This window comes from Thermobia domestica, chromosome 16 (assembly GCF_964235325.1).
Source record: "Thermobia domestica chromosome 16, izTheDome1.hap1.1, whole genome shotgun sequence".
NCBI classification, from domain to species: domain Eukaryota; kingdom Metazoa; phylum Arthropoda; class Insecta; order Zygentoma; family Lepismatidae; genus Thermobia; species Thermobia domestica.
Genome location: NC_137469.1, coordinates 181853051 through 181878276, shown reverse-complemented (window position 1 = coordinate 181878276; position 25226 = coordinate 181853051). Strand labels below are relative to the sequence as shown.

The 25226-nt window shown below is 35.8% G+C and overlaps 2 protein-coding genes across 3 annotated transcripts in view; one reads left to right on the top strand and one right to left on the bottom strand.

The window, feature by feature from the left end:
- The window catches only part of MetRS (methionyl-tRNA synthetase 1), an 86203-nt gene extending 69824 nt beyond the window's left edge, over nt 1–16379 (bottom strand). Inside the window, exons 1-3 of the mRNA XM_081743326.1 lie at nt 15926–16379; nt 11265–11428; nt 2322–2447 (exon numbers count right to left, since the gene is read on the bottom strand). Of these exons, the coding sequence (XP_081599452.1) occupies nt 2322–2447; nt 11265–11428; nt 15926–16028 (393 nt within the window). The 5' untranslated portion in view covers nt 16029–16379. The remainder of the gene's footprint in view (nt 1–2321; nt 2448–11264; nt 11429–15925) is intronic.
- The window catches only part of Lnpk (zinc-ribbon metal-binding protein lunapark), a 139241-nt gene that overhangs the window by 6736 nt on the left and 107279 nt on the right, over nt 1–25226 (top strand). The gene's annotated exons all lie outside the window — the stretch shown is intronic.

Sequence of the window (25226 nt, the reverse complement as noted above, 5' to 3'; positions counted from 1 at the left end):
AATGGCTTTTAACATACTCAACACATTTAATACGGTCCTTACTGTAATAGAACTTCTCATTGTTATTCACACAAACACTGTAATTAGTGCACTACAATGTCATGTTACCAGAGATGATAATTTTCGTGCTTCGAGAGAACACTAGGGCAATGTTACGACACCGAATCACATAACAAACTGTTTCGTGGTTGCAGCAGAACTTCTTCAATAAGTTCTAACTTTATGCGTAGTTACGAGAGGTTCTGAAAAAAATATATTATTATTATTATTATTATTATTATTATTATTATTATTATTATTATTATTATTACACAGACGTAGTTTTTATTCGACATTTTGGTTTAACTAATGATGGTAAACATCAAGTGAAATTCACACTCAATGTTGCAAACTATCAATAACGCACAGGATAAAACCTTTTAATGAAATACAGTTAAGTTTTCGGAAACTGAAGTGATGTGGGGAAAATTGTGCTTCATATGATCTTTATAATTATTAATGAATACCAAATATCAAATAAAAACCACCTAGTGTCATTTGGAAACAAAAAGTTCTACCAAGTTGACAACACTGCCCACCGAATTGCATCGCCCTTACCCATGTAAAAATAATCATATTGATGCAAAATGTAAAAATCATAATATTGATGCAAATCGACTTTCTGAACTTCATCATAACTGCAATGCATAGTTTCTGATTTAACGCGAAACACACAAATTTAATTTTTCCATTGTTGCGAGCCAATTTTGGGTTCGGAGCTCGAAACCTTCTCGAAAACGAAACGGAATACGACTCATGTTTATAGGAACTTCTCTACTTGATTTGATGTCAGAATTCAAATCTCAAAATCTTCATATTGCCTTTCAAATCGCCTTGTGTACTGGACCTAGATGCCCATAGGAAATATTTATATTCCAAGTACAAAAATCGAAATTTCAATAATTAATTGCGAATGTTAGGGGCTGCAACCGCATGAACGGTTAACGAATATTAAATACTTAGGTACTTCTCTAATAGTTGTAAAATGTTCAGATTTTTCAATGGTGGGGTTTCTGAGAAAATGGCGGCCAAACATGGCCAATGAAATTTTGGGCTTTTCATCATACTATAACGTAGGATGTAATAATCAGAAACGTTAGTCCTTTACATTTTCGAGAGACCTTATCGAGTCGAGTTTAATGCTAGAAGCAGATGGTTGAAATAGCTCGTGAGGACAGAAATAAAAATGTTTGAAATTAGCAAAATTTTCACCGAAGTTGGCCACATTTCGAGTGAATTGTGCGATTCATATTGGATCAACAGACGAATTTTTCCCCTCCACTAAAACACACTACTTTATATTATTTCTACTATTGCGATTATGTTACTAAATACACTCGTTTCTCTACAATAAAACGTAATTTGACATGATTTTCAGTTTTTCGAGCAAACTGAGAGGAGGGCAGCCATTTTGGAAGGCCGCATATTGAAAGAGAATTTTTTTTTCAGTAAAAAGAAAAAAAAAATACAGGTTTAATAATATTACATGTAGATCCCATATTTAAAAAATGAATGAAATCTGAGACTATGATGGGGCCAATTTTGTTTTGCCTGGACGATTTGAAATGGAATCTGTCTACTGCAGAATTGAATTACATGGAACGTATGCAGGGTTCCTACTGATCCGGAGAAATCTATTTCCCTGGCTTTCCCTGACCTTTGGCTCGAAATTCCCTAACTTCCATGATATGTCGGATGACGTTGACATATAAAATAGGAATAAATAACGGTGAATATTTATATATGAGAACATTTATTCTATAGAGACAAGTAATAATCAATTGCTTATATGTATATTCCATTTACCTCCCACAAAAATCTGAGCAACGTCCCATATAATGGTTGACTAAGCTGGTGTATAATTAATGTTAGAAAAAATATATTTTATAAAATTTCCCTGATCTGCAGTCTTTCCCACTGAGATTCCTGACCAATAGGAACACTGATATGAAACAAGATACGAAAGTAGGCATTCAAAATTACTCCTAAGTGGTTTGTGTTGTTGATTTTAGTTTAGCGTCCCTTTCAGCAGCAAGGCTATATGAGACGTGGACCTACTGATTAACGTGGAATCCGAACCACATGAGCTCCCGCCGGGAATCGAACCCGGGTCTCCCACGCCAGAGGCGCGTACGCTAACCGCTTAGCCACGAGGGAGCTCCTCCTAAATGGTTTATCTACAACTATGTAATTTGCACTGATGAAAACAATAAAAGTAATTAACGGACGCAAGAATTTAGGAGACACTCAATAAAATGAATAAAAAATTTATTCCGACTTACCCCAGTCATATACTTGTTTTGCTTCAATACTTCATTCAGTGTTGTTAAATGATCAAATAATCGTTCCTGAAGAGATGGCTCTATCTTCTTCGAAACCACACTTAATAAGTAGCTGACCAACACAGGCTACACGACGAAAAGGAAATACAAACAAATGTTACAGATTATTAGATATATACACGTCATCTAGTCATAATTGACGTTAAGCAAACCTATGAATGAACATTAGCTACCCTAAGTATTTACAAATATTAAAATATTCGATTCATGATTATCTATTATCTATTGTTACAAACAGAATACATATCCGTATTATTTACATTCTATTAACTTTTCATTTGTCATAGGAATAATTACAACACGTAATTTCTTCCATCCAGTTAAAGGAACCATCTGATATTAAAGTTTCACCAGTAATGTGCTAGAGAAAATCTCTTAAATACGAGGAGGAGTCTGAAAATGTTTCCCCAGGAAAGCGAACAGCAATGGCGGAAACAACACAGCGGCTGCACGCGCTACACACACACAAGTGGGTATCGTTTGATCCGAATCCTGCAGATGGCTCCATCGCAGCTCCTGGGTAAAGCAGAGACGAGTCTCTCAGTCCGAGCCTGGTAGCTATGAAGAGAAGACGCGTTTTGACGCCGTGGTCAAAGAAGGAAATGCGAGCGATTGTCCGCCATGAATGGGCAGTGGTATATCGGGAGCAGAAATCCATAACCGCCTCGTGGAAGTCTATTGGCCTGATGTGATGTCGAAACATGGTATGGAGATGGTGTCGCCAATTCAATGAGAGGCATATTGTAACTCTAGGATGGGAGCGCCTTGCCCATCCGCCATACAATCCTGATGTCGTACCCACTGGCTTCCATCTGTTTCTGGCTTTGAAGAAGACTCTCGGCGGCAGGCGCTTTGGAAGAAATGCTAAAGTCACAGAAGCTGTTCGACGCTTCTTCCATATGCAGAGCCTTGAATTTCTCCTCGAAGGGTTTTTAAAGCTTATACACCGCTATGACAAATATCTCAATGTACACTGATGTCCAAAATGATTGTCGCATATCTATAACTGTCTTCTTGTAAGAATATAATTTGATAATAATTTTGCAGGGTACTTTTAATACTGATAGTATGCGTATAATCGGGAAATGTATATTTGTGGTAAATTTCATAGGAAAAGAATTCTAAATACGAAAATTAGAATGAGTAAAACAAAATGTTGCTAAATTGACAAGACAGTTTTTTTTTCTGTTTTATTGTTCTTATTTACTGCTCTTTTGACATGAAATTTTCCACATACATGTCTTTGCCGATTATACACATAGTAACATTATAAGAAATACCGGGCGAATTCGTTATCAAATTATATTCCTACAACAACATATTTATAGACATGCGACAATAATTTTGGACATGAGTGTACATCGTACTTATGTGTAAGAACAAAGATACGTTTGATCTTTAATGCCACATGCTATTTTTGATCTCGGACCCCCATCTCTGTCCACAATAGCCTGGGGAAATTTACTTTCAGACTCCTCTTCGTAATAATAAAACTTTCCTAATTAACAATCTGGATCAATCTGCATATACAATGCACTTCACATGCGCACTTGTATTCCATTTTACATGTAAGAACATATATCAATACACATCAATTTAATGGAAATCTGAAAATAGAGCAACTTAACCAAATTACTACGGCGTTGGACCACCTTTCCTCATCAGAACAGCTATGATGCATCGTACAATGGGATTTTAGAGGTGGTGAATAGTGGTTGCCAGGCTACTAGAATCTTGTAGCTGTCATTTATAAAAATCTTTCAACCCTACACATTTCTCCACGTAAACATAGTCAGTCTTGAAAGGGACATGCAACGACTGTTTCATCTTGCAAGGAGTCGAACTAGGTGCAACTTTCTGGGTCGTTCTGCTTGCTAGCTGCTATAGCCCTCCCACTGACAAAGAAACAAAAAACAGTTTTGCCGCTTCCGAAACGACAGATTCTTTTGGAAGGGGAGGGAAAGCGCGCCGAAATAAGTTTTTAATGCGGAGGTTGACTATTTGTCCACCAGAGTGCAGTGCTGAATGGGTACAGATATCTTCCTTTCTTCCAGAAAGTTGTCATGTGTAAACAATAAATAGAAATATGGGGTTGCAAGATTTTTTAATGACAACTACAAGATTCTTGCAGCTTGGCAACCTAGCTTTACTCCATTCAGACTGCAGTGCTTCACTTAATTCCATCAGATGGGAGGGAGGATGAAATTGGGCTGCCCAGGGAGAGTGTTCAACTTCATTCCGCTATTCCTCAAACCACGCCGCAACAGCTCCAGTTGTGTGAATAGGCATATTATTAAAACGGTGACATAATCATGAGCAGTGACACGATAAGTAAGAGTCAACACGGAATCCACTGAAAACACGATATCGAGGCCAACAACATAGCACAACCATTGCCATATTTCACAGTTGGGCAAAACACTGAGGTTCATACGATTTTTTTAGTGACCGCCACACACAAAACTTGGTTCGTTGTTTAAAATAAGGTGAACAATGACTCATCGTACCATATGACACCTTTATCAGTTATCAGCGGTCCCTGTTCAATGTCCATGTGTGATTTCACTCATGCAACCCGATTCCGTATGACCACATCATGTAACTCGCAGCGGACAGTAATTGTCAACAAAAGTCGTGGGAGGTGCTGGTAGAATTCCCCCATCACTTACACCACAATCGCATGTCAGTTGTGAATCACAACCAGCTTGAACTTATAAACATCCCATTTATAGGGCAAAGCTTAATGCAATTTTCTTCTAAAATATTAATCAAGTAGAACCGAATGCCTTCTATTTTGAGTTTTTCAATCCACTCGGACGTAAGATGTTAGATTTTAACTAAATAAGTTTCAAGTTACATAAACACTAAAGCAAGTGTAAATTATTCAAGTGTAAAAAGTTCCCTGCACTTAAAAAGCCCACTTTTTAAGGGTTAATATGCTCGGCGGTGTCTGTCACTGAGGATTTTCCTCCGACCACTGTTCCTCTTAGTCAATGTGGTTTTGCAGCGAATTTGATACGCCGATATCATCTTGGACACATCCAATACACTTGCCATACTCGCACGACGTAACCCAACGCTAACAATTTGTCCTGTTTGGAAATCACAGAGGTCGACCATTTTACGCTATCATCGTCTGTTTAGTTCAATTCACACTGCCCGTTCTATTGCCTTCATATAATATGAAGTTTGGCCTATGGTCGCCACCTGTCTATTGCCAACCCTGACATCTGGCATATTTCCATTAAATTGATACGTATGTGCATAATATAAGGCGTAAAGAAATTGTAACTATCAAATAATTTGAAACTGATAAACAAAAACTCGATAAAGTTCTTTTTTAAAAAGAATTCTAGCCAATAGGTTTTTGATATACGCTCAATAACTAATTATGAGACTGAATATTTGATAAGCTCTCTCCGCTAATGGCTTTCGGTACACGTGGTCCGGAGTTCGATTTCTGGGAGCTTATTCTATTATAGATGGTCGACCACTCCCCAGTCGACCATCTGGGATTTTAATGAAATCTGAAGCACAGTTACCTACATTCCTCGTAAGAAAGCCTGTAAATTCTTTTTTTTTCTGTCTCTACCAGTTCTTGAGAAATTGACTTAGAAGTGAGGCAGTCCGTATCGTGACTTGCTGAACACACTGATTAGTTAAGTTTTCAATGAGCAAGAACTCAGTTACTAATTTTTGTTACATGAGTCAAACTTTTTCTGCGATAAATATATGCATCGTCGTAATGAAGTAATATGTTGAAAGTAGCACGACCATTTTATGTTCAGTTATATAAAATGTCAAAGTCAGCACTTTTTTACATCACCGTTTATAAAGTTCATTCTTTAACGTGTCACAGATTTCCTAGATAAAACAACAAGTACATGTGTTTGTGTGCAGTACCTCACAGGGTAGTGAACTATAAGCACCAGTAATGCAGAGCTGTTTATACTCTATTTATTACAGGATTTATGGGAGGTTAATGTTGATATTGTAAAAACACAAACTTTTTGCAGAGCCCTATTTAACTATGTTGACAGTTGAATATGAGTGTGATATTTTTTATGAACATTGCTACTTATGTAACAAACAACTTGTGTGAATTTCAAAACGCTGATGTATTTTCTTCCATTGTAAATCACCGCCTTTGTCAACAGGTGTCGGTAGTCTTTCAGGTTTAGAACAGATGTGGAGAATGGAAGTGAAGACGTACGTGTGCGCCAGGTAAAATCATTTACACTGATTGAGCACTGGAAAACATATATTGTAAGACTGTAAGAAGAGACAACCTGCCATAGAAAGAAATTAATTGTTGCAAAATTAGTACAGTTCTGTGGGCCAAAATTACAGTTCAGTATCAGTAAAAAGAAATTGAATTCAAGTAAGGAAAGAAAAGACATGCAGACAAAGTAAACAGGAACATAATAAACCTGTGGAACAGGTTAGGTAAGCAAATGATACGAGTATGTTGTGAAACATGATTTGAAATTGTGGAAACTTATATGAACTAACACTTTGCAAAACAACATATCTTTCTTTATTTTTTAAGACATGCTAGTACTTTTTGGGAACTACTATAATCCAGTCTGTATGTTCGTCCACTGCTACCTCTTAATAAAGGTACTTCTAGGGTATAGATAACATCACGGAATGGTATCCAGACTTCATCTTTCCGCAGTGGCCATGACAACACAGAAGACTCAGCTGATAGTATGAAATTCACATGTACATCCCTATTTTCACAGGACACTTCGTCGACTATACCAACGTACCACCTACTGTCATACATGCATGCAACGTACACACCACTATAAAGCTTATGTTGTCATTCTTCTCTTGCTTCCAGGAGACACTGTGGTACCAAACTCGTCCGCTAAAATTATCTTCATAAGGACTGTGTTTGCCTCAGTTGGTATAAATGCATGGTGAAAGCGAGTTCCAGAGGTTTGTATGTCTTTTCTATGCATTCATTTTCTTTGAGATATCTTCAGCAGACACACAAAAATAGTGTATACCTTTAATGTTGCTGTCAGCTCATTCGTACATCCCTTGTGCAGAAACAATTGGTCTGGCAGGTGACACAAGACCGGCTCTGGTTGTCAATCTTTTTGTAGTTGCTCCTACACCATCACATGGGCTTTTACCGTGGGATGTTGCAAAATAGTGCCATTCTGCTTTGATTTCGAAGACAGTTTTACGCTGACATAGATTGTAAATGTTCTTGCAATTTTTATATTGTGATCCAGCACCATCACTGAAGTAAATTATCTTATCAATCTGCCTATCTTGAAGTAGTAGCATTATGCTACAAACTGTCTGATATGAAACAGAAATTGATACATTGCAGGGTTCCATTATCATTACAGTACCCACGAAAGGATGCACAGTTGCCTGGGATTTCTCCCAATGGTAATCCTGAACCTCGACCTGTATACAGGCCTCCCAGCAGGACATTGAAAAAATATAGGACAGTTTGATTTATAAAATAGGACAGTTTGGTTTGTAAAATAGAATATTATGCTCTGAAACACAAAAAATATAAATCTATTGTAAGAACAGGCCACTCTTCACCCAATGGGCGACTGAAAACAAGATTTAGATTAATACAGAATCAGAGTATATATAAACTTTTACTTTTTAAACTTACTAGAAATTAATTTTCATTATTTCAGATCTTTCTAATGAAAAAAAAACAAGATTGCTTCCATTACACACTTTTACTTGCAGGTTTTCCTGGACACGTGGGAACCCTGCATATTATACAGCAATATTGGAAGACGTTGGGATATGTTGGTGTATACCAACAAACCTCAATGCCTAGCTAATACTGCTGCACACACTGCTGAAAGAAAAATGCTAACACAGCCTGCGCTATAAGAAACTGGAGCATGGCAAGATTCCTCATTTAAGCTTCATTGGGGAAGGACAGGCACACAAGAAAGAGAAAAAGTGGACATAAGAGGATAGCAAAAAGCAAATTAAAAAAATAATAATACTGAGGATTAGTGACTAGCCTCTCAGAAAAAAAAAAAAAAAAAATGATAAGACACCTTTAGTATATTGCTAATATGCAGCAATTGAAATCATCATTGGAAATGTAATGGCTTGCATTTATAATAATTCAATCACTGAAAGATATAGGAAATAAAGGACAAGATCAAAATATAGGTCATATATAGGACAAATATACACAAATTTCCAAAATATAGGAAAAAAACAGGAAAATAGGACAGCTTGGGAGCCATGTGTATAACGAACGTGTAATTTTCGGCAAAGTCCGGTAAAACAAATAGCTCTGCTTTCGGCAGTGAAGTTTTTATGTTACTCAGGTATGCAGCTTGAGCCTTGGCTATGTAATAGTGCTCTCTAAGACTTATCAATTCCCTGAGCCAACATATCACAAAACTCATTCACCGAGAGCTGTAGAGTTTGTAATGTCAACCGGTCTGTGTGAGCCCAATTTTTAAATTTAACACAGTCATCACCTTCAAGTAAGTGATCATCAAAACGGTTTATTAGATAATCTTGCACAGCCTCCTTCCTTCCACAATTGCCAAAATAATGTAACATACAGTCTCTTCAATATCTTTCAGTTTCTTCAATTCTGATTTCCTGCAGAATGATAATTTGTGGCAGTTGTTACTATTCCTAACACCTAAACTACAAGGTTCCATTTCTCTGATTTGGTTCACAAATGCAAAATGATATTTCTGTGATAATCATATACTAATTTCATCTAGTGGCCCGGTATAAGAAGTATGTGATAAATCAGGCTCCAGTAATAACAACTGTTGAGAATCTCTCTAATTACTTCCATTCTCCATATACGTTCTAAACCTGAAAGACTAGCGACACCTGTTGACAAAGGCGATGATTTACAATGGAAGGAAATAAATCAGGGTTTTGAAATTCACACAAGTTGTTTGTTACGTAAGTAGCAATGTTTATCGAAAATATCACACTCATATTCAACTGTCAACATAGTTAAATAGGGCTCTGAAAATAAGTAAAAAGTTTTTTATATATATATATACAGTGATATCAACTTTAATCTCTTATAAATCCTGTAAATAAAGTGTAAACAGCTCTGCATTACTGGTGCTTATAGTTCACTACCCTGTGAGGTACTACACACAAACACAGGCATTTGTTATTTTATTTAGGAAATCTGTGACACGTTAAAAAATGAGCTTTATGAACGGTGATGTAAAAAAAAGTGCTGATTTTGACATTTTATATATCCCAACATAAAATGGTCATGCTACTTTCAACATTTTACTTCATTACAACGATGCATGTATTTATTGCAGAAAAAGTTTGACTCATGTAACATAATTAGTAACTGAGTTCTTGCTCATTGAAAACATAAACAATCAATGTGTTCAGCAAGTTACGATGCGGACTGCCTCACTTCTGTCAATTTCTCAAGAACTGGTAGAGACAGAAAATTAAAAAAAAAAAAAAAAAAAAAAAAAAAAAAAAAAAACATTACAGGCTTTCTTACTAGGGATGTAGGTACCTGTGTGTCAAATTTCATCAAAATCCCAGATGGCTGACTGCGGATTATTTTTTCCTAATTCCGGTGATTATATATGGACTGACCCCGGGAGAAAGTCACAAAAGGGTATAATTATACAACGTTACACTTTAGAAAATTCTATTTCCTTGCATATTTCCTGAATCCTTCCATTGCTATTACTACTTCTTTCTCCAACACTTGAAATAAACAATCTGGAATGCTGACTGTTTACTACATTATAGAATTATACATTAAGTTTCGCACAAAACGATGAGCTACTACGACTAAACAAGAATACTCTCTGATTAAAGGTTCCTATGCAGAGACTGGCAGAGTGACTTTCGTCCCAAAATAGTAACAAATATCAAACACTATGAGATGTAAGAGAAAGTTATTTGCTAGCCAATGACTTATTTCTGAGTTGGAGTGAGTGTTTACTTTCGGCGAATGGGGTCACTGGTTCGATACCCGACTTAATAAGTTTATGGTGGACAATACTGTGTCCGTGTTTTTTCTCAGAGTACTCTCGTCTCCTCCCACATTATCATCCTACCACCTCCTACATCATTCTTCACTTGTCTTAGCTACCCGTCTCCCTTAGCCTAAAGGGGATAGTCATGGGACGTTAAACTGAGAGATTTCATTTCACTTTTCAAGTAGGATTTCAATACAGCAAGTTATTTGAGTTTTAAAAGTTACCAGAAATGAAATGAAATCTTTGAGTTTTACGTCCCACGGTTATGCCGGTTAGGCTAAAGGAGACGTTGATGATGAGTAATGAATGAAATGGTGGAATGAAGAAAGTGGGAGGAAACGGGAGAACCCCGAGAAAACCCACGCACACGGTGTTTGTCCACCACAAAGGTCACTTGGCGGGGGCTGGGATCGAACCCGGGACCCCAAGCACCAGAGGTAAAGGTTATCAGAAAATGCCTTCAACAATGAGTAAGGAATTCTATAGTAGGAGAGAGACAAGCATCAGTGGAAGAATCACAAACAGAGAATTCGCTTGGCTAATTGCTATGTTACAAAGATGAACACAAGCTGATGATAAGACCTGGAAAATGCTTCCGACAGATTATGTAGAAAAATTAAGGTAGCATGATATGTAATTGTGAACACTTAAACCATTGTCTTATGAACAAAATCAGTAGATTAAATAATTAACAGAGAAAAAGCAAATTACGCAAAATACGAAAATAATGGCATGAATACGACTCCAGAAACAATTTTTGGTTGAGCTTTTTAAAAGTAGTTTTCAATTAAGCTATGAATAAATAAATAAATAAAAATACTTCTGAGGTTGTAGCCTTCTACTTCACAGAAAATATTTTAAGATACCGACGATTAATTGGACCACTTACTTGGAGCTGTGAGGCTTCCCACTCAAGCCATTCTCCGTCCTCTAACGTCGATTGCCGTCCACTACCAGACTGAAGGAGGTACTCAGCTGCAGCATTTGCAGAAAACAATTTACATCCTGAGTCCAATTCAAGGACAGGAAGGTACTTTAGTGTCTGATTATTATCTGAAATCAAAAGTATATAACATTAGTACACACCACATTCATTGAACAGGATTCATAAGTCAATATATTTGATCTACAGTTCATTACACGCTATACCGTACAGCATTTTCCTCCATTTTACTGTAAACACGAAACATGGGGATAGTATTGTGATGTTATCAGTTTCTTCAGAAGAACCTTACTTTATACTTGTATTAGACATTTTATACAAAAGCCAATTACCGTAACAGTAATTACTATCAGCATTTCTCTACGACAGAAACACGAACAGCGCAAATGCAAATGAAAATAATGGTGTATGCAAGGGTGAATGTCGAGAAAACCAACAACACAAGTTTACATAACACTGGACCGACCCCAAAACAACTACACGTGAGAACTCAACCTTCGAGCCCTCAATAAGGCAGTGCTAAATATGCTGTCTGAATAGTTAACTCAGCGACTTTAAATTTACTCCAAATCTACGTAATTTAAAATTTAAAAGAATATTTCTTATTACATTGTCATTAAATGACCACACAATCACACAGATCAGTGTCAGTGAAGTTAGAAAATAAGTCTACTTCCGTAGATTGCAAGCTTTTGTGAAGCGTTTCCAAAGAATGTCCATTAATTTGTTGTGCTAAATTCACAACTTTAGTTGGTAAACACGTAGAATACCAACATAATTTCCACGCTTTTCCCATCAACTGTCTAATTTGTGATTTCTACTTGGGAAGGTTCTAGAACACAGGTCCCCCCATATAGGTTAGTACCTAGATCGGTTCCTTTCTGTACCAAAGTTTAATATTTAATTCAAATAGTATTGCCGAGCGAGCTTGAGCGAGTGAAGGCGGCTTAGAGCCCCGCAGGGCACGTTGTCTTCAGTCTTTATTACAGCTAAATGGGAAGGGGGACCTGTGTTCTAGAACCTTACCTTTCTACTCTATATTACGTATACCCATGCATGTGTTTATAGTCTGTCATAGGTGTACTGCTCGTGTTAAAAGAAACTTAATGCAACAGACCAGTTTTGATGTTTATAGCCCTTATCCTTTATAAAAGGAATGCTCTGAAATGTATTCACAAAGTCAACTGCCTCCCCAATACGAAAAATAATAATTAATAAAAAAATATTATAGACTGTTATTCCTACATAGGATAAGGAGCGACGAATAAAAACTTTAGTTAATTTAATATGCAATCCGCAACCCTGATTGATGCCCATGTCACGATGTTTGATGTTACCATCTGTTGACGTGTTTTGGCTTGGTTCTTTCTGGCATTATCAGCCTGCCTCAAATAAAAGTTCAAGCTCCTGCCCTTACGTAATCACACTTTTAACGTGACGAAAAAAAAAAAAAAAAAAAAAAGAAGTTTTTTCTACCAGGATTGGCTGGTTTAAACCAGCTGGTGTTTTCAAAAAATCCAACTGGTTTAAACCAAAAAACGAAAAATGTTCGTAAAATCTTGATGAACACACATTTGTGGGTTATCACGTTTCATTCCCATATATTATTCGTACTAAATTCAGACTTAAATTCCCCATTCTTTACTCAAAAAGATTATATTACAAAAGCAACTTTTTTATGTAACTCTATGGATGTTTCTTTTGTGATTTTTTAATATAGTTTGTTATTATTGTTATGCAACCAAAGGAAAATTCTAAACATTCCTTCATTTTAATAATGTTTACTATTGATAAAATACATCGAAATGCCGTACCTTTTTGGGGACGGGGGTCATATAAACCCCACGAGAGGCAATTATTGAAATAAGAATCGTTGGTAACTATTTATTTATAAATGGGTTAGAGCCAAAGTGGACTCAAATAATTCGTATCTTTATTCACTTTCCGTACTGATATGCAAAGTCGTTATATTTCTTTAACTTGGACTAATAAAAGTCGTAGTGAACTGACTTGGACTGAATTAGTTCTTCTGTACTCTGTAATTGTCCATATGTAATTCTGTATAATGGTTCCACTTGTGCAATTGATCCTTTTGTCCTTCTGTACTAATGAGTCTTGACGATTACATTAACAAATATGTGAAGATCAGTCCACGTATTTTTATCAGGAGTCCTTCGTGAGTGAGTCGGCAGACGTATCGCATTTGTGGCCAATTAGCCCCGGTTTCGAGTTCAAATGGAGGACAATTTGTTTTGGATCTAAGCCAAGAAGCTGTTTGGATTCCGCTTTAAGCTTATGTGACCCCTTCCAGCATAATCCGGTTGTTGTATATTAACACCAAGGCGAAACAAGCTTATTTCTGTCCATATGTGATATAAATACATCGAGCAAATCATTTAAACCAAAAAAAAAAAACTGTTTTTTTCAATAAAAACCATGGTTTTGGCCAACCCTGTTTTCTACCTATCCCATTACGACCGACGAGCGAAGAGCGCAGACGGAAGGAGGTAAATGGAAGGGTGGAGCCATTCACCTCTGTGCTAGTTTTGTGCGCTCTATACAATGAAGGTCCACGTAGGAGGAAAAAAATATCAATTCCAGAAGAATTACTCATATCGTTTCGAGAGAGACTTAACTTCGCAGTAGATTTACTACGAAATATTGCATTCTTTATGACGCTCACATATAAATTATTATGAAGAAAACATAAAATTACCTTCTTAATGTGCAGAAGAATGGAGAGAAAAGAACAATTTTTGATACTATGGAAAAGAGAAACTAGTTCGGACATTAGATGAAAAGGAACTGTATCATGAGAGAAGAGGGAGGGGCCGAAGGACACTACAATTGATAGATATTAAAACAGAAAAATCGTACGTAAAGACGAAGAGGTTAGCTGAAGACTGTGGAGTATAGAAGTTTCTTAGTTGCGGCAAGTGACCTCCCAATAATGGCACAACACCTATGATGATTATGATAATGTGCTTAATGCACTTTAGACTTCGAAAGTTAATAACACGTAGGTTTTTTCTTTTTTAAAGTTTAGTTTATATTATTATTAGAGAATGACTGAATATTCTTAAAATCATCTATCTGTACAACTACTGTATCGCCGGAACAATTTTAGGAGAATTTAAGTTTGTGAGGAAGAATGAGTGAAAGTCATGTAAGGGGAATAGTAAAAGTTAAGAAAATGGTTGTATTTTCTGTTGTTTTTCAATTTATAAGCGGCACTGTATGTGGAGGCGGATGGACTATTTCGCGGAGAGGTACACCTGTTTTACTATATGGATCCAAAGGTTGTAAAAGGGGCAAGAAAAATTTGGGCAAGTCTTTAATTTGCCCATTTCATGTCGAGAACAGAATCCAAATAACCCCTGCGGGGCTTCTAACCCGTTCCTCCTCCTCCTACTACTACTACAACTTATATTACGGATCCGTATAGTAAACCTACACGATTACTAACGTAATCCAACGTAACTTAATGTAATTCAACCAAATATAACCGAATGCAGTACAATTTGGTACTTTTTTCGACTTTCAAACTGGTCCGGCGATACAGCAATAATGCCCTTGTCTCTAAACGGTGCGACAAACATCTTGGCATTTGAAGGCGGCGCTCCAAGTACCCTTTAAATGCTGCCAGCAAATGAGAGGCCAGCGGTATTGCCACGTTTACTTTGTACACATCCACGTCTATCCTCTTTCACCTGACCACGCTGCAGTTTGTCTGCTTAACCATAGCCACACCCCTTTACCACTTGGCAACGTCGCGCCAGACCTTGCGTTTTATTCGTTTAGCTGAAATGCCAAGAAGTCTGTCACAGGCTTTAGTACCCTCGCTTACGCGTATAGCCGCCGCCACTGACGCGCCTGCTTTCTTTTGACGCACTCCTGCGCTATCGCTCGGACCCATCAGCTTTGTCCTACCCTGACGGATAAAATTCGTGCCATTTAGTCGCCATCTGGCACAGGTTAATTTGTGTTTTTTGCACTGTAATTTTTATACCATACATCCAGAAGCCGTATTTATACACAAATCGTAAAAGAATTGTACGTAATTTTTCAACAATTACTTCTGACGGGCCCCTTGAATTTTATTTATGCCAAGTGAAATATTTTCTTGTCGCCCACCGCAAGTCATTTAGGAGACAGTAAGAAGGAAGTTAGTGAAAGACTTATAATTTTTCAACAATTATTTCTAGTGGTGTGGCAAAAGTAAACCGGTGAACTGAATGTTTCATATTCGTCTCTAAATTGTGATTGACACATTTTATGACTTACACTTGCCATATCGAAAAGCAACTTCAAGAGTGTCATCAAAACTAAAGCTCCAAACAAGTAATCTCCTAGATCTAAATAGAAGACACTCAACTGAATTGATTGATACAGCATTTACGCTGTTTCAGGTTGTGGCTATTGTATTGCCTAAATTCTTCAATATGTGGGCGGCTCTGAATATTCCCTTTGAGCGCAATTTGGGCTGGGCGTCTCGGCCACTTGCTTAGAAATACGCCAGCAAACACACGCTAAATTATTGGCACTAAAATGAAAATACACGCTTTAGTGAAATTCGATTCCAATTAATGAAAATACCCGATACTTACCGGAAAGTTGGACAACTTCTACACTCACATCCTGGTTCATTAATTTCGAAACGATTTCAAGCTTTAACGTGAAAGGATTGCCTTCATTTGTAATTATCCTCATTTTGTAAGTATATAATTAAATCTTGTTTACAGCCCAAGAATATTTCACAAAATAAAATCCTGAAGTTGATATTAATAAAAACAATATTTTAGGTCAAGACATCAATCAACGTGTCATTGCATCATTCACTTCCTCTAATCTCACAGCCAAAATTTATCACCGAGTCACGACCGAAAATGATCACTCTTTTAGTTCAGTAAACTATATTCTAATAAAGAATCTTTTTCTTAAGAGAAATTCACTCTTCAGTGCGAATTCCATAGTTTAACGCAAACTTCACATATGTTTCAACACACACGATTTTCAAACACCCTTACACACGAGACAACTGATCATTCGTAAGTTCGTCCTCTTCTTTTAATATCGGATGTCAAACAGCATTGCCAGCTTACAAAACACGAAAACCGTAAAATATAACCCCCACACAACCAGAGTGTCATTCCGTAAAAGTACGTGTTAACGCAACACAAAGTATGCTATTCGGTTTGCGATAAACGGTTTAGAACTTTATAATTGTTCGTTCCTGTGCGGTACGCAAAATTTTGTGAAGACTGGTGCGTCCACGCAATAAAATTTCCTACGAAAACGTTTCAATTTTTTCTATAGTCAAACATTTTTCTTGTGGAGCTTTGAAATTATGCACAACAAACTAAAAATAATACAGTGTTGTAGTAAACACGAGGAGTGACTGAAAAGTTTTGAGCCTAACATAGAAAATGAGAATCTAGAATAGAATAATTATATGTGTTAGAATAGTACAACTTTTGATACTAATGTTTATCGAGCTCTTGGTTATATATATATATATATATATATATATATATATATATATATATATATATATATATATATATATATATATATATATATATATATATTACAGGCTCTTGGAGTGAGTGAGATGGCAGAAGTTGGGAAAATGAAAAATCGAGTACAAGTCAGTCATCAAGTATCTGCAATTAAAAGGAATGTCGGCGTCTGAGATACACCAGTACACGGTCAATACCATAGGTGAATCTGTCCCTTCATATGCCACCATCAAAAGATGGGTGCAAGAATTCAGGGTTGGTAGGGAGAGTGTTGAAGATCAGCCGAGATCTGCGAGACCATCGAGTGCTACCACCACGGAAAACATTGGCCTGGTACTTGATATGATCATGAAAGATCACCGATTATCAACTCGACAGATAACAGACAGGCTGAGCATATCACAGGAGCGAGCAGATCATATTCTGAAGAATTAACTTGGTTTATCAAAAATTTCTGCTCGATGAATAACGTCTTTTGACTCCCGAACAACAATGCACCCGGTACCTCCTATCCGTGGAAAATTTGAAATTGTTAGAACGTGATGTGGACGATTTTCTCTGTCGATTCATCACTATGGACAAGTGTTGGGTACACCATTACCAACCAGAAACAAAACAACAATCCAAACAATGGAAGCACTTTCCTCTCCTTCCCCAAAGAAGGTAAAGGTGATACCCTCTGCTGGAAAAGTGATGGTCTTTATGTTTTGGGATTCCCAAGATGTGATATTCATTGATTACCTGCAAAGGGATCATACCATCACAGGACAATACTATAGTGACCTTTTGATAAAACTTCGAATGCAAATTCAAGAAAAAACAAACACAAATCATGTCCAGAGGCGTGACAATGTTCCCGGCCACACATCAGCAGTTATCATGATTACTATTTACGAATGCCGCTGTGAACTGGTTCCTCATCCATCCTATTCTCCAGATCTGCCCCCTCTACTTTCACTTTTTTCCTAATGTAAAAAAAGGCTCTAACTGGACGTCGTTTTACAAGCGATAATGATCTCATGACAGCCGTGGAGGAGTTTGTGTGGTCCCAAAATAAGGATTTTTTCTACTGGGATAAGAGCACTGGAGCACCGTTGCAGCAAATGTGTTGCTGTCCATGGGGATTATGTTGAAAAATAAAGGTATTACCAAATCTCTACCTTTTATAGTTTCCTCAAGCCTCAAAACTTTCCAGTCACCCCTCGTATCTTAAAACATCATGAATATTAGTTTGCAGCGTGGCAAAATAAAAAAGGGGGATTTGGAATTTTTGCACGTGTCTTCGTAGAAATTGCAAAGGATCTAGGTCGTCAATTGGTAATCTGAAAAGGATTGTTATCAAAGTAATTTGGTGAAGTTATCTTTAAATTGTTAACCATTACCAAATATTTATTATAATTTTAATATTATTGTTATTTAGTCTGGGTTGGGAACAAGGGAAGGTTTTTCCCCTTCAATGTCTAAACTACTTGATTTAGACGTGGTCAGTTATTGGCCAAATTTACGTTCTTAGATGAGGCTCTATTACAACAAATGGTTATATGCTTGACTGCAGGGGTCTATTCTAATTTTCATAATAAGTACAGGTACACTAATATCACTTTCAACTGTACTCCGTTACATAAATAAGTCTTGACACGTCAAGGAGAGATTTATAGGTTTCACAGATGTTAGTTCATTTAATTCTGTATACGCACACAATAACAGTAGTTAACGATTTTGGGTTACAAGGAAAGCTTATTGCCCAAACCTATGATACTGCTGCTGTACTGTCTGGAAAGTTGTGTAGTCTTCAGGAAAAAGTCAAAGGAACTTTTCTTGAAGTATTATTTCTTCAACGCTATAGTCATGTTTTAGATTTAGTACTGCAGAAATCTGTTTCATGGACCAAAGTGTGCCAAATCTTCTTCAAAACTCTTTCTGGCTTAGCGAACTTTTTTTTTTTAAGTTTACAAGACGAACAATATTTTTGCCATCTTTCCGTCAGTCAAAATACCTCAAAGTTGCTTCCACACGATGGTATTTCACCTCAAGACTTCTCAATAACGTTTGAGAGAAAAGAACCAATCTTCTTTTCTTTGAACATATCGTTGATCCTAATCATAGTACTGAATGGGATCCTGATACCTTAATGCACGCTTAAAGTTTACTACTATTTCTCAGAAAACAAAATTATTATTCTTGAAGTTTTTGATAGTATCATTACTCAAAACTGATGTTCCTTTCAACATTTTTCAAAACAATAACATGGATATAGATACTGTAGGCGCATACTTAGAAATTTTTGTTGGTAAGGGTACCAAGTTTGGAAATATTTAATACTACAAAACACTATTTCTATGAAGTATTAACTCTGTGATTTTCTGCATACGAAGAGACGATAAGTAATTGTTAAGTACTGGCACCTACATTCACAGTGAAAAACAATACAACCAAAATGCTTTTTTAAAAAAAAGCGTGAGTGGAGATAAAGTGAAAGATCAAATTTTTAGTTTTCATCTATCACTTCTCTCCTAAAAATGTACATTTTTATTAAGAAAGTATAGAAAATGTAAACGGAATTACGAAGCTTTGGGGTATTCAGACCCGGTAGACCCCCTACGAGGATGGACCCTGGCGTGCTGTTCTTCTAAAGTGAAATATATTTTATGAAGTCTAAACAGCATGATTCTGAGAAAGTTTGGACTGCAGCACATCGTCATTCTAATGATGAGTTTCTTCTGAGTAAGCGGAGTAGAGTAATACGCACTTATTGTCAAAGCACCCTGGTTGAGTATTAAATAACAAAATTCTGATTGGTTGAAAATTGATGACTAGACAGTGTTTTAATTTAGTTTATAATATAATTAATACAAATGTCAGATGTGATAGAGTAAATTTAAATTTACCAAATAAAATTTTACAGTATTATCCACATGATCGACTGGGAGAGGTTTTTTTTACTTTTGTAAACATGAATGTTGTAGAAGCACACTAAAAGTTAAATTTTAGTGGACCGGTAGAATTGAAAACGTGTCTAGTTATTGGAGAGAGAAGGCTAATGAGGAATTTTATGATCCCGAGAAAACTAAATATATTAACTACATACCAGGAAAACACTGTAGTCATATTGGAATACCTAATATTTCGGACATGACCTAATAGTGACGCAGAGAAACGATATATAAAACGCTAGGTAGTAAGGATGGATGACTCGTTCGGTCTGATAATCACAAATGTGTCGTGAACGAAGAGATAGAGAACTAGAAAGCCAATAATAATGAGTAGTCATTTAAAAAAAACGTTATTTACAAGTTGAACAATCTGACTGGCGTTCTAAGAAATGTTGGTAAGAGATTTAGTTTTTTAAATAAGATAATTTTGAATCATGGAAATGAATAAAAATATTTACATGTTTTTTACTTGACAGGTTTAGATTGCTAAAAGGATTACATTTTGAACAAAAGAAAAACATAGATGTTTCGTGATATTGTATGTTTGTGACTTTTAATATAAGAGGTATGACTTCACACTATTATCAGAATACCTCAGAACTGTAAAGTAACTCAATCAAAGTAATAAAGCTGAATAACATTATTACGATAGGTTTTATAAAGAGGTAAAACAAAAAATCAAAATTTCCTGTACCCATCACCAATACACAATCTATTTATATTATATATACAACCGTTTACAACTATTTACATCCCCACAATTACTTCACCCCTCTTCCTCTTTCTCCACCACTTTCATCTCTTGCTCTTCTTATTTCTTCTTTTCCCTCTCTTTACCCTCCCTCCCCTTTAACTCCCACTTGATCCTCAAAATGTCCCCCCACATCACACTGTCTCTTTCTTCTTCTATGTAGACTTCCAAAAGTTCAATATTCACGCATTGCCCACATATGTGTCATTTAACCTTTTCAATATTTAACGGGCACGCAGTACAGAGAAAATAGAATCGTCTACCCCTTTTTTATTTTTTCTTTCGAATATTCAGGGGTAGTCACCGGACTTCCACATGGGGATGGTTTAATCCTTTTTAAAATAAAAATTCTTACTTGTCTCCTGTACTCCACACTGATCATTACAATTTTTCCATTACTCTCCACCTTTTTAAAAATGTAAATAAAAAGTGTTATTGCTACATCATATACTCTACAAGATAGTACTAATTATAATTAATTTTTAATGTATAAAATATGCAGTTAATATCAATAAAATTACCACAGTATCACTTTTTAACATTAATCTTCCATAAACCCTTATTTTTTTGAATAAAAAGCATATTGTACAATCCCAGATAATCAAAGTTTTCCCCTTGCTTTCTTTATAACCAGCATACATATATTTTTACCGTGGAAGACCGCAGTTTAATTTTTGGTGAAACCTGCATAAGAAATTTTTCACTTCTGTGAAAAGTGGTTGTTCGATTCCGGTAAAAGTTCGTATGGTTTGCATTGTACCCGCTCGAACAATGTTTTTGTGAGAATCTACGAAAATGCCCTCACTGTTGAATATTATATTAAACTCAATCCCAAATAAAAAAAGGTTCGGTGATATGTGTGAAACCTATCCCTAATTCTCAACGCTACTTCAATTAATTTATATTGTCAATCCCCAAAGAAAGTTTCGTTGTTTTGCAAAACCTATGCCCGATTCCCAATAAATGCTCACATAATACGATTTATCCGTTACGAACAATATTCTTGTGAGAATCTACAAGAAATATCGCTGTTGAACATTACATTAAACCTAAAACCCATTGAACTTACTACCAACAAAAAAAGTTTCGTGATTGTGAAAAAATCGTATATTTCAATTCCAATGGTGACTATTACAAAATGTTATCGGAAAACTATGTTTGATCCTTGGTACGGTTCGCATAAAGAAGTTTAATTTCCAACAAAAAACACGGATGTTTATGACACGCTTTGTCACACAATTACCTAATAACAAGTGGTGTAGTGCTACAGCATTCACTTCATATGATTGGGGTTCTTACTTCGATCCCTGCTTCCAACAATTATCTTAACTTTTTTCAATTTGTATAAATTATTGTGATCAAGCATCGTATGCGTCATTTTTCAGAATTTTTCCGTCTCCTATTTACTTCTTCATATAGTTTTTCAAGAGCTTTCATAAAAACCGTCACAGTTTCTTTCAGCCTCACCGGAAAAATAGTAGACCGTAAAACTTAAATATTTTATTTTGTTTAACATATCGTAACATAGTTACTAGGAACAATCTTTTTTGTTTACCAACAAGACTATATTTCGTACCTTTTCTTCGTATACCCACAACATTAATTTGTTTGTCTTTTAAGTTTCCTACGCAATTATCAGTGTCAATACTTTAACAAGAACAATAATAATAATAATAATAATAATAATTAAAACTATCATATATACTATAAAACTATCATATATATACCAATACCGGAGCCAAGCGAGACCTGATGTCAAATTTTTGAACAACTGTTCAGTTTACTGTGAAGTTATTCTTATTCAAGTCGAATGTTCGTGCGTGTAATTTAAGATATGTAAGAACGTTCTTTGACATGTAAACTACTTCTATATTATATAAATTTATTGTAAATAAATGACCATTTTAAAATTATTGTAAATAAATGAGCGGTTTAAAACAAATACAGGGATTTAATAATGAATGGGGGTTTGCGTGTTGTACCACCAATTTTGGGGCTCCCCCACACCCTAATTGCATACAAAGTCCAAGTCGAAAAATTATTTAGTATTAACCACCACCAATAATAGTCCTATAACATTCTTCATAGAATCACAACCTTCGGAATATAATTCCTCTGAGTTTTTAAGAAAAACGAAAAACACAAAAGCAGAGCTTGTAATAATACTATCCGTAAAAAGGAGGGAAACAATTTTAATAGCATTTTTCTTCACTTATATATTGGACCCCTAATAACAAAAATTGAAAGCAATCCGTAAGAAAGTCACAAACTGATAAAAATATGCATTTTCTGCGGTAAAAATTTAAGTTTGAACCCCGGAAAAAAACGCCTATTCATCGCATCTTTGGCGTTAAAAACCTGAGTTCGAATCCATGAGGACCTGGTGTTGTACCGCAAGTAGTTTACAGCTTCAACGATAAAACTCGCATTTTGCCCCGTGTAGTAAGTCATATAGTTCACACCTCTGGTGTAAAGTGACCTGGATTCAAACCTTAAACAGCAAAATTCAATTCCCTCCCAAAACACATAGCATGGCAAGTATTAAACTCAAAATAGAAATGTTTTTCCTCCCACCCACTAGTTTCTATTTTAACTATATAGGTAGCTATTAACAAATTGAAAATTGTCCGGTAAAAAAGTTTAGGTCCATGTCTAGTATATCCATGGTCTTGAAAAATAAACTACATATAACAATAATTCAAATCTTACTTCCTAAATTCTGCATTTATCTTATAAAACATACATTTTAAAAACACAAGAAATTCTCTATGATCCTGAGTTCTCACGTTTCCTCCTGTTTTTTCAGTCCAATATTTCATTCATTTTAAGGACTAATTTATTAATACGTGCAGATATGCTAACCTACTTTTCTGCAAGGTACGTTTGTACCATGTGTTACCTGTGTCCGTGGATTTCCCGGGGTTCTCCCATGTCCTCCCACTTTCTTCAGTCTATAATTTTTCAAAGATTATAGCTTATTACAGCATAAATATACGTTAGGTTGCTTCTCAATAAACAATGTTTATAGTACACAATGCGTTTGTGTCTGTAGGTTTTTCCGGAGTTCTTCCGTTTCCTCATGTTTTCTTCACTCTATCAACTTTTCAAAGATTATAACTTATTAAGCACAAGTGTATGCTAAGTTGCTTCTCAACAAGCTAAGTTTATAGTATACAATAACTGTGATCGTGGGTTTCTACCGGGGTTCTCCCATTTACTCCCACATCCCCATCCCATCATTTTTCAAAGATTATAACTTTTTACTGCGTACAAATGTGCTAAAATAATTCTCAAAAAGCTAGCTTTATACCATACAATGCATTTGTGCCCTAGATTTTCCCAGGATTCTCCAGTTCACTCTTACATTATCATTTTACTATTTTTTCAAAGATTATAACTTATTAGTATTTATTACATCGTAACAAGTTCCTCTAAATGTCTTTCCATAGAAAAGAATAAAATTTTTAAAAATGCAACATGTGGCTTCACAACAATCTAGGTTTGGACTACATAATTACATTATATCAGTGGATTTTCCCGGGTTCTCCCGCTTCCATCTACATTCACACTCCACAATTTTTTTCAAATATTATAAGTTATTACAGCATAAGGGTGTGCTAAGTTGCTTTTCAACAAGCTAGGATTAGACGAAATAATTACATTATGCCCGTCGTTTTTCCCGGACTTTTCCCGTTCCCTCTTGTTTTCTTTAGTCCAATATTTCATTCATTTCTTAAATATACTACCTTATTACAGCATAAATGTATGCTAGCACAGATTTCAACAAAACTTTTTAGTACACAATGTGTTTGTATCCGTGGGTTTCCCTTTTGCTCTCCTGTTTCTTCCCGCTTTTCATCCCACCATTTTCAAACACTGTAAGCTCCCCCTTAACGTTTTTTCATACAAAAAAGAAAAGAAAATAAAGTACAAAAACACAACAACTTACATGTATCTTCTATGACGAAGAAAAAACAGCATAATCACGTAATTAGCAAATCAAATAGATAACACTGTATACACAGCTTAATATGACAATATAAGGAAAAAGGAAGGAGATCAGGATTTATAAAACTTTTATTTAGGACATTGGGAGGTCATTCATCCATCATCATTTAACATTTTCTCTGCAAAAATTCATAGACAATTTCATACATGAAACTTTTCACATATTACAAATTTTAGTGCAAATAAGAGATTGCATTTACATCTTGTCCGGAAAAAAATTTCAAATTGACATCAGCATTTTAATCTCCATTATTGCAGACATGCTTTTCCTAGATTAAAATTGCGATTCGTAGATAGATTGTATATTCAGTTCGTAGGTTGGCAATTCATTAAAAAGTGATGGGTTGATTACAAAGGGTGATAGTATCATTTTCTTAATGCATTTAAAGACAAAAATTTATGTTCATCTACTTTTCAACAACAAACCACAATTTTCAATCATCTCTCTACCAAGACGAAAGTTGGTCGCAAGAGGTCAGTCATCCAGGTCAGTCAGAGAGTCACTTGCTGCATACCCCTTCACTCCTAGCACCCATCATAGTAGCTTTCTCCTCCTCAGCCAGGTCAATCACAGTCGATTCATAGTTGCAAAAGGAAAGAGAAAGAGTGTGAATGAAATACAGGAGGAGAGCGCCAGCGCCAAGATAGGGAATTTTCATACACGTTTCCTCTAACGGACAGCGAGGTCATCAACAGG